This window comes from Aptenodytes patagonicus, chromosome 22, assembly GCF_965638725.1.
Source record: "Aptenodytes patagonicus chromosome 22, bAptPat1.pri.cur, whole genome shotgun sequence".
NCBI lineage: Eukaryota > Metazoa > Chordata > Aves > Sphenisciformes > Spheniscidae > Aptenodytes > Aptenodytes patagonicus.
The window spans coordinates 3,844,519-3,854,401 of NC_134970.1; the positions used below are offsets into that span (position 1 = coordinate 3,844,519).

A 9,883-nucleotide genomic window follows, 5' to 3' on the forward strand; every position below is an offset into this window, starting at 1 on the left:
CTCCTGCAGTGCTTTCAAGGTGCCCTTAATTGCAAATTGAGAAGCTGGATGTGCAGGGAAACCTCTTCCTTTAACTCAATTTCTTCCTTCGTTTAATTCATGGAATTAGATGATGCTTTGGGAGTGAGAGGTTTTTATGAGACTAGCTGACAAAAATGAAAGAGCTGAAAACTAACGCTGCTAGTATCAGACAAGGCTGTACTGTTGCTAAGTGAGAGAGAGCATGCTGATTTCTCAGGAGATTCAGCCCTTCTAGCTCATAAGGAAATGAGGTTCCCATACAGATCTCTCAGAGCGTATCAGAAAGCACTACCTAGCCAAGTGTAGAGCATGGGTTTGAAAGAAAGAGTTTATCACATTTTACCATAGTGCCAGATCATATTTAACACCCTTAAAGTGCTTCACACTAAAAAGTTAATCATCGTGATTTCCTTCACGCACAGCTGTTTTTTTCCAGCCCATTAAAGAGAATTTAAGCATAGGATGAAATAATTCTCCCAAGAGGTGAAGGAAAAATTTAGCAAGCTGGCAGAAAGAGCTTACCTCTATGTCTTCCCTCCAAACATTACCCTTTTCCTCCTCAGAACCTTTCAGCAACACAGAGGTCTCTCAGTTCAGGAAACAGTTGACAAAGAAGAGGAGGGAGTAAGTGCGGGAGGAAATGCAACCCGCATGATCCTCTGTCCCTGGGGTCTCTCTCGTAGAGCTTGACCTCCAAAAAATAGTGCTTTTCCCTGAAGAAAATTATCTTGGCAAGTGGGAGAACGACTCGGCAGAAGCTGACTTGGTTTTCCTTTACTGATGGGACACCAGGAAACCCTCTCCGCTTCCCTGAAGTGACAACAAGCTCAGATGGTGTGGGCAAGCAACAGCTCAGATCACAAAGCCCCCTGGATCCTGACAGACAGTTTGCCTACAGCAAGTGAGCCCAGTTCCTGTGTCCTCCGAAAAGCCCATTGCTGTGAGCCTAAGCCCTACTCACTCCTGCCTCGCTGACTGCCCCAGCCAAGGAGACAAACCCCTTGTAAACCACCTTTGGTTTGGCAGTGCCTACCACCTCCGGGCAGACACAATGACAGCACAAGGTGAACGCTTCAGCCATCTATCACTGTGTAATCGCCAGTGTTGACACAAAGCCTGTCGCTGTTAACAAAATTTCTAAGAAGAAAAGCCATCTAATGTTGTTCTTCAACTACTCTTGCAGCACCACGCCATGGCACAGCCTGATAATAGTGGTGTCTCCAGCTGGAGTGTTAAGGCCCACTGTACTGGTATAATTTTTTGTGATAGTGATCTTTACCAAGTTTCATAATATTTGTGCATGTTTGTTGATACAAGACTTGCATGAAATGAGAGAAGCATATATAAGCAAGAAACAGACTGCATGCAATTCCTCCAATGCAAAGATGGCCAAGCTCATTTTGCTCACCTTTAAGTCCTGCTTCATAACTTCATCCTCCGCCTTTATGATGAGTATTTGTGGATGTTTCGCTATATTGGGTGGTTATACAAGAGATTTTTGGGAGTTAAAGATGTTTCACTCTCCTGTCAAAAGAAAAGATATAGCAATTACTTTCAGGAGGCATAGTTATATTTTTCAGTACTACTCGTGGATATTTTATGCTTTAAAAATTGATAGAATTTGTTGCTAACTGAAATTGAAAAGTGCTTTATGAACACAAAACCCACCAAAAAATCAGAATACTGCATTGTGAATTCAATTTCTTTTGTACATTTCTACATTAAATCATTCCACAAATTGTACCCGCTTCCATATGAACACTCAACTGACCTATGCTTGAGAAACCAGATTCTTGTGTGTTTTTTCAAGAAAATACAACAATCTCAAGCAAGTTCAGATTAGGCTTTTGACAAAACATGACTTCTTTGTCTCAGTCTCCTCTTCCCCCAGAATGAACAGTGACCTTGGGTACAGGTTATATTGGGTTCAGGCCAGTCCTGCACAAGAGCTTTGTATTGCTCAGCCCAAAGACTAATCCCACACTTTTTTCTTTAAAGGTCTGGTCCTCCTGCTGAACACCCAGATAGGTATGTGCTTTCTACCCCAAAAACAACTCTACCAAACCCTTCTCAGTTATGGCACATGCAGGCAACTGGAACAGACTTACTAGCTAATTCTTTCACTAGCCATGGGGGAGGAAGGAGGAAGGAGAGGCAGGCAGGCACAGAGTGATGGTGTCTCTGAAGACAAAAGCTTGATGAAGCATGGCATGCTCAATCTAAAGTGCAAATACGTTGCTTGCTTTCATGCAAGCTTCCTCTTAGCAGCCCCTTCCTGCTCAGCTTGAATGAAGCATGAGTGCAGTTACTAGCTCGGTCTTTGCAGAAGCTTTCAAAGGCAGGTCAAAGAGGCAGCATAGCGAACACGCAAAGAGCCTTCCACCTTCCAGACACTTCACCAGAGATCCCTTCTGCCTCTGTTCTTCCTTGCTTGGCAGCAAAGCAGAAAGATTCAGTTTGGGGAAGAGACCCAGCACTCAGAACCACCCTGATTCATGAGTTTAAGGGTGTAGGAAGATCCTAGACCAACTCATCTACTGAAACAAAGTAGGAAGGAAAGAAATGCATTATTATCCTTGGAGAGCCAGTTCCCAGAGGGATAACCAGCCCTACCTCACTTCCTCTGAACTCCTTACCCTGCAAGGAAACATTGCCCAATCATTTCTGATTAGATCCCCTTTATGTAGTTACTTACTCCTAAGTGCAGCCCAGGGCACCGTTGCCTTTCCTGTGTGACTTGAAGGATGGTTGTAGGAAATAACATGGCCCCATGCAGCTAGGTACCAGGCCAGCGTGCATAGAATCAAAGAATCATTTAGGTTGGAAAATACCTTTAAGATCAAGTCCTTCTGCATTTCAGAGGCATGTCCTCTCTGCTCTTTTATCACCCTACCACATCTCCTCTATTTCTCTGCAGGCACTGCCTATGTGCTGTCATGCTACTTCACCAACTGGGCCCAATATAGGCCTGGCCTGGGAAGTTTCATGCCAGCCATTGACCCGTGCCTGTGCACTCACCTGCTATAAGCCTTTGCTGGGATGTCCAACAATAAGATCACAATTTATGAATGGAACGACGGGGCCCTTTACAAATCCTTCAACGGCTTGAAGAACCAGTATGTACCAAGAGCAAAGGGCATCACTTGTTCTCTCTCTCAGGTCCTGCCCAGCAGCTGTTCTCTGCACAATGGCAGTGCAATCCACGGTTGAGGGATGCCAAGGAGAAGAGGCAGATAGTGATGGGGAGGGCGGGGCAGGGCAGGGCAGGCTGCCAGCACCGGTCCTCTGAGGATGGTGACAGCGACTCAGTGTGCTCTGGACTTGCTCTTTGGGTTTCACACCAAGAGATCACGCCCTACAAAGGCAGCTACACCAGACACTTTCAAGAAAAGCAAGAGCATTGTGCTCTATGTTGGTCTGTTGTGTAACATTAGAAATTGGTAAGACTAAACCATTCCTTGTAGTGAAATACGTTCCTGTCCCTCCCTTTGCAGGAACAGAAATCTGAAGACTCTGCGCTCTGTCGGAGGATGGAGTTTTGGGACAGACAAGTAAGTTCAAACCATCTCCTTCCCATAACAGCACCTTGGAAAGGGAGGGAGAGGGGAGAAGAGGCACCAACCAAACCCCAACTCTGTCCTGCTCTGCTTCCCTAGGTTGTCCACAATGGTTTCCACTCCTGAGAACCGCCAGACCTTCATCAAGTCCGTCATCAAATTCCTGCGCCAGTATCAATTTGATGGGCTGGACATTGACTGGGAATACCCTGGGTCCAGGGGCAGCCCACCCCAGGACAAGACTCTCTTTACCATCCTGGTTAAGGTAGGCTGAAACAAAAGGGTTTGGTCAAGCCCTCTGCTCTGTACAGCTCTGGCCAGAGCCCTGGGCACCTGCAAAGCCTCAGCCCAGAGCATCCATGGTGAGAGCTGTTTCTTGGCATCCCTCAGGAAATGCCTGCAGCCTTTGAGCAGGAAGCCACACAGGTCAACGAGCCCCGTCTCATGATCACCGCTGCTGTTGCTGCAGGACTTTCCAGCATTCAGGCTGGCTACCAGATTCCTGAGCTTGGAAAGTGAGTAGCAAACCCTCGGGTATCATTTCTGTGACTTAAGTGGTCTTCCTTCAAGCAGTTAAGGGAAACTGTGCCATTATCTGGCAGAAACCAACCTCATTGCTTGTGGGGTCCCTACTCTTTTGTGTAAGGCAAGAATGCTATGAGTGGTGCTTGTTTGGTGGGGAAGGGGACACCTCAGGAAGGGAAGCGTAACAACAGGCTGGCTCCAGCCACTCAATGCCATCGGGGAACATCTCGGTTCCCAGAATACCAGCATAATTCCCACTCTGCCTTGACCTCTGCCTCCCTCCTCTGGAGGAGAGAATTGGCTCCAGCACTTACAAGGCCAGCTCAAAAAAGGTCTTGAAGAAACCAGATTTGCAGAAAGTAGGGACATGGCTAGGGATGTGATGGGGTAAACGGCCAGCACTAAAGGAACAATCAGGTCTTGGTGGCTGAGCAGGCCAGGAGATGGATGCGAGCAACGTTCTCCACAGGTACTCGGACTACATCCGTGTGATGACTTACGACTTCCATGGCTCCTGGGATAGAAACACTGGGGACAACAGCCCTCTGTACGAAGGCCCTGCTGACACTGGTGACTACATCTACTTCAATGCTGTGAGGATATTTTGCGAGACTGTCACAAATCTCAGGTCTGTGATCACACCAGTGATGAGAAGTTTAGAAATTCATCATCCTGCCTACAAATCCTGGCAAAGACTTGAACAGTAATGTTTTCTTATAGGAATATGCTATGAATTATTGGAAGAGCAATGATGCCCCAGCTGAGAAACTAGTTGTTGGATTCCCAACGTACGAAAATACCTTCACACTGCAAAACCCGTCTGACAATGGTCTCGGTGCACCAGCATCGGGACCTGGTCCAGCTGGACACAGGAGGCCAGGACACTGGCTTACTGTGAGGTACATGTATTCTAATCACATTAATTTCTCAAATCATTTTAAGGAAGGCACCCATGGAGCTTTCTGAATGGCTACCTCAGACACAAAACTGTCCGCAGAATTGCAGAAGAAACGCGAATTAAAATAGTAGAGAGAATCTGCGCCTGAAAACAAATGTCTTATTCATAAACTGAATATCACTACGCAGTTTAGGAGCAAGGGTTTGATACTGATGAATAGGCCTTTCTGAAATAGAAAGATGAATCCTCCAGTACAATAAGAGAAATTACTAATATTATTTCTAGTGTCCGTAAGGCAAGGAGTAGGAAGGGGATGTTATACTTGATCTTTTCCCAGTAGTATCTAATGTGTCCAAGTAAGCCTTGGAACTTCTTAAGCTCATTTCACAGAAGCTAAGAAAAAGTTATTTATTCTCGGGGACCAGATAAATGACACAAAACTAGAGAATAAAGTCAAGGTAATGGCAGAGCTTGGACTTTTCCATTTTTGTGTGATACTCAGTAAAATTCCACCTCTTGGCCCTTCTCCCTAGATCTGCACTCTCTTGAATTCGGGACCACCCAGGTTTGGGATGCCCCCCGGGCTGTGCCCTATGCCTACAAGGGCAACGAATGGGTTGGCTATGACACCACCAAGAGCTTCAACATCGAGGCATGATGGGATGTGTGGCTGTGCTAATAATAAGGCAGGAGGCCTTCTGCAGTAGCAGGTCCCAGGAGTAATAGGGATTTCTCCCCTGGCACTGAACAGGTTGACTGGCTGAAGATGAACAGTTTTAGAGGTGCTATGGTTTGGGCCCTTGATCTGGATGACTTCACTGGCACTTTCTGCAAAGAAGGCAAATATCCCCTGATCACCACTCTGAAGAATGGTCTTGGTCTGCAAAATGGCGGTGAGTAGCTTGAGTAGTGTATGCTTCTTGAAGGTGACTCCCTAGCTCACTGCTGATGCAGGGCTTCAGAGACACGTGAAACTTTATCTCTGGAGCCTTGGTGGATAAAGACTTTCTGTGGAAGCCACAACTAGAGATTGCCCTGGAAAGATCCCTTCACTCTATATCCCCTGGCATAAAAGAGGGAGATTGTAAATTGGACCTGGGTCCAGATGTTTCAAAGGCCTGGTGTGAGCCAGGCCAGCCTTTGGGGAAACACACTTTAACAGCTGACCCCACCACTAAAGGGCCTATGAAGGGAGGGGAGAGCTGAGAGACTGTCAACACAAAAATAAGCCCTTTCCTGCTTTTATTTCAGACTGTGTGCCTCCAACTCAGCCCAGTCCTCCAGTCAGTGAAGCTCCCTGTACTACAGGTGGAAGTGGGAGTGGAAGCGGGGGCTCTGGTGTTAGCAACTTTGGTGCTGGCAAGGCCAACGGCATCTGTGCAGATCCAACCAATAAGAGCATCTTCTACAACCGCATTAATGGTGAAACCTTTGTGCGGAGCTGCGATGACAGTCTCGTCTTTGATACCAGCTGCTCCTGCTGCAACTGGCCATGAAGATACCAGTGCTATTACAGCAAACAGACCCCTCTGATCTAATTGCATGGAATAAGAATGATTAAATAAAGTGTTCTGCAAAAGCAACAATCCTCACTGTTTGAACTTATCTCGTTCTTAATATTTTGATGCTCCCTGATTCCCTCATGCTACTCACACTTGTGCTCAGGGAAGGGCCTGAATCCACAAGCCGGACTTAATTCCGGTATGGCATTTTCCAGGGGTTTCTTGCTGCCTTACCATGACAGCCAGGCACAGGGAAAAAGACAGAGAGCAGACAACGGGGCAGATCAGGCTGCGTCACAAGAGAGATAACAGAGAAGGGTCCTGGCAGCACAACCTATAGGCTGCTTCCCCCAAGACCGCTCCCCTACTGACTTACAGTGTGAAAACAGCAGCTCCTCAGTGTAGGAGCCAGCACAGTGCAATCCACAGGGACGTTATTAATCCTCCTTTTTTCCCTGCACCCTTCAGGCGTTGCCATCGCCAGCATTCCCTCCAGCACCCCCTGCTCCGTGTCTATAGCAACTGGAGTACACACACATCCTGACTCTCTGGCAGGGCAGCATGGCAGCGGAGAGGGAGCCAAGAGGTGAGCTGTGCGAAGTGCGTGCACCCAGTGGGGCTGTGGGCACAAGGGCTTTCCTTCTCGCGCAGATCCCCAGTGGCATCGGGCTTCCCCAGCAACCTTCCCCACAACCGGGCTGCTAGGCTACTCTTTGCTCAGGCTGGGGAAAAAGAAGCCTTTGCGACAGCAGGGAACAGGCATCCAAAGGGCAGACCCCTCACAAATAGCCAGGTTCAGGGGAAATTCCTATCTGGGAGATAAGGGGATGGTTGGCCTCAGGCAGAGAGCAGCAGACCCTTAAGAAAGAAAAAAAGCAGCAAGTGGTCACCTCCGCATGGGTTTATCACACTGTTGGCATTTCCCTTTCCTGGTCTCACAGATGTGCAAAAGCGGATCTCATTTGGGTCATGTCAAGAGCGGAAAATGTTCCCTCTCCATCACGCCCCAGACAGGCTGGGAATCCAGCTCATAGGCATGAGGGGAGACCCTTCGCTTGGGCCAGGCTGTTACCTGAGTCAAGAGGTAAGTTGTTCAGTTTTCGTGCTCAGAGCTTTTCCTTCACAAAAGACATGCAGTACAGGAGCAATAGGACCATGGCCAGCCAGGCACAGAGTCCCCCACACCTGCCCTGCAAACCCATTGTACAAGGTCTCCACATATACCTAGAAAACAGAAATTCCCTTCCCCTTCCAAACCTACCAGTCCTCAAAGCTCCAGCTGCCCTAGCGCTCTACGTTAGTGAGAAATTAGAGGAATTAATAGGAATAACATCTGCTGCTCATGTACTTCTGCCCTTCCCCTGATGCAAATGGTATCTTAAAAACATCAGTAAGACACTGCTGCTTTGGAATTGCAGAGAAGCAGCCTCGGATACTCTTTGGCAAACAAACCACTGAGCAAGAAAGGCTACGTGATAGGAGCGAGGACAGCTCAGCGTTTCATACGAGAGCCACAGGTAAGAAAAGCACACTTAAAAGTGGCAGAGCTGCAGCTTTGCAAGAATTTGTAGGCTGTTCCCAACATAAACTATTAGTTTCAATCACATTTGCTGGGGCTGCCTCCAACTTAATATATACGGTAGCTACAGATCTCCTTACACATTAGTCTAGTGGGAGGTGTTGAGCCTAGAGACTGATGACTGATCATCTGAGCTCTGGCAGCGTCGACACATGTATTTGTATATACACATTCCTTTGTATCACATACACACACATGTAAATGTACTTATTGAGGCAAAATGAGGGAGGGAGCTCAGCTGTACTACCTGAACAAACATGCTATTGTTTTCTGGCCCAACTTCTCTAGAATAACAATGTATTAGGAGAGACATCACAGGACATACTGGGTAAGGAGTAGGGTGTGCATAACAGACTTGTTCTGATTTTTTTACACTATCAGAGTAGCCAAAGCATGCATTGAACAGCAGGTCTGTAATGCCCAGGTGGCTGCTGATCAGAGCATGTAGGAATGGTTTGCAGAACAAAATCTTCCATATAGAAATTTTATCTCTTGCAGACTGTGACTCCCGGCCCAGCAATGTACCAGTCATTCTGGAAGAAAGAGAGAAAATGCCAGCCTGCCTATGCTCCATTTTCCATTAAGACACCGCGATTTCCAGATAAGCCTTCAGATAAAGAATTTTTCCCTGGGTAGTGTAACTCATTTTCTTACACTTTTAATAATAAGCAGGTGTACTAGCAGAGAAATACTGAAACAAATGGGAGATAGGTAACTGAGTTCCCAGTAATGCTTTATCTTCAAAAAGCTCCCCTGCTTTAGTCTTTAACTTAGCATGATGACTAGAATACCACAACATGCATTTCTCCCATGGATTGAGGTAGGGATGGTAAATTCCGGTATTATAAACATACACCAGCTCCAGAAATGAGGTACTTTGTGCCTGTTTTCTTTAGACCTGGAACTTACGAAGCAGACAAGCAATTACACAAAAAAATCACTTGGCCGATGAAGTTTGGGTCTCCAGACTGGTCTTTAGTGCCAATGCCAGCAAAGAGGATGCTAAAAATGGAGGTACAGAAGGTAAGGACAGGGATAAGGGGATGTTATTCCTGGCTCAATGCTTCTGACAAAGGAAATCATATGATGACTTCAACGCATTTGCACTATGTTTTGTCATCCTTTCCTCGCTGGCCTGCTGGGTACGTGGCTCTACTAGCCTGGGGCACAAGATACAAAGCGATTTTCTATCAGAAAATGCTGGTTTGCAAAAACAGTTACAGTCCTTCAAAAAAAACTTCTATTAAGAAATTTGCTCTGGGAGTCTCCATCCACAAAGTGAGAGAACCAGAGGACAGACTTCCCCGTGTAGCTCTGCCGAAAAGAAAACCTTTCTGATTTAAAACATAGGTTAAGGTTCTCAACACCATTTCACATCTTCCTGCACTTTTCTGAAGCAATTGTCATTGCTAATATCTAACGGATAATAGTTGTCTTTTAGCTGACCATAGACAGAGAATTCAGGAAACACCGGGACCGAGTGGCCTACCTGAGTTTATACTACAGCTGAGGAGCCAGGGCTGCCACCACATGTCCTCCCCTTCCAGCGGGGCGCCTCAGGCCTCACCTCCGCTTCCCACTCACTCGTGGAAAACATTCATCTGCACTACCCAGCCTCTCCAAATAAAACCATTTCAAAAAGAAATGCCACTAGTTGTGCTTACCTGGTATCGCGCCAGGTGTCTGCTGCCTCTGCGGGTGTTTGGGTGCCGCTGGGTCCTGCGCACAGCAGCCCTCAGCCCTGCTTCCCTCAGCCCCTTGGCCCAGGCAGGGCTGGCAGCCATTTTCTCTGGGTCACCAT

General features: G+C 47.0%; 2 protein-coding genes across 2 annotated transcripts; both read left to right on the forward strand.

Annotated features, from left to right (window-relative positions):
* Positions 1 to 1,406: 1,406 nt before the first annotated feature.
* On the forward strand, positions 1,407 to 6,497 carry LOC143170060 (acidic mammalian chitinase-like). The gene is given in 12 exon segments (XM_076357991.1): positions 1,407 to 1,429; positions 2,018 to 2,049; positions 2,939 to 3,137; positions 3,516 to 3,572; positions 3,678 to 3,843; positions 3,969 to 4,093; positions 4,573 to 4,696; positions 4,824 to 4,997; positions 5,342 to 5,357; positions 5,535 to 5,653; positions 5,753 to 5,894; positions 6,253 to 6,497. Coding segments are annotated over 12 exon segments (1,422 nt in total).
* Positions 6,498 to 7,064: 567 nt separating this feature from the next.
* Positions 7,065 to 9,612, forward strand: CIMAP3 (ciliary microtubule associated protein 3). Its single transcript, XM_076358191.1, has 6 exons — positions 7,065 to 7,089; positions 7,445 to 7,587; positions 7,922 to 8,020; positions 8,581 to 8,714; positions 8,979 to 9,105; positions 9,524 to 9,612. Exons 1-6 carry the CDS (start codon positions 7,065 to 7,067, stop codon positions 9,590 to 9,592), a joined length of 597 nt encoding a protein of 198 aa, XP_076214306.1. The 3' UTR covers positions 9,593 to 9,612.
* Positions 9,613 to 9,883: the final 271 nt, after the last annotated feature.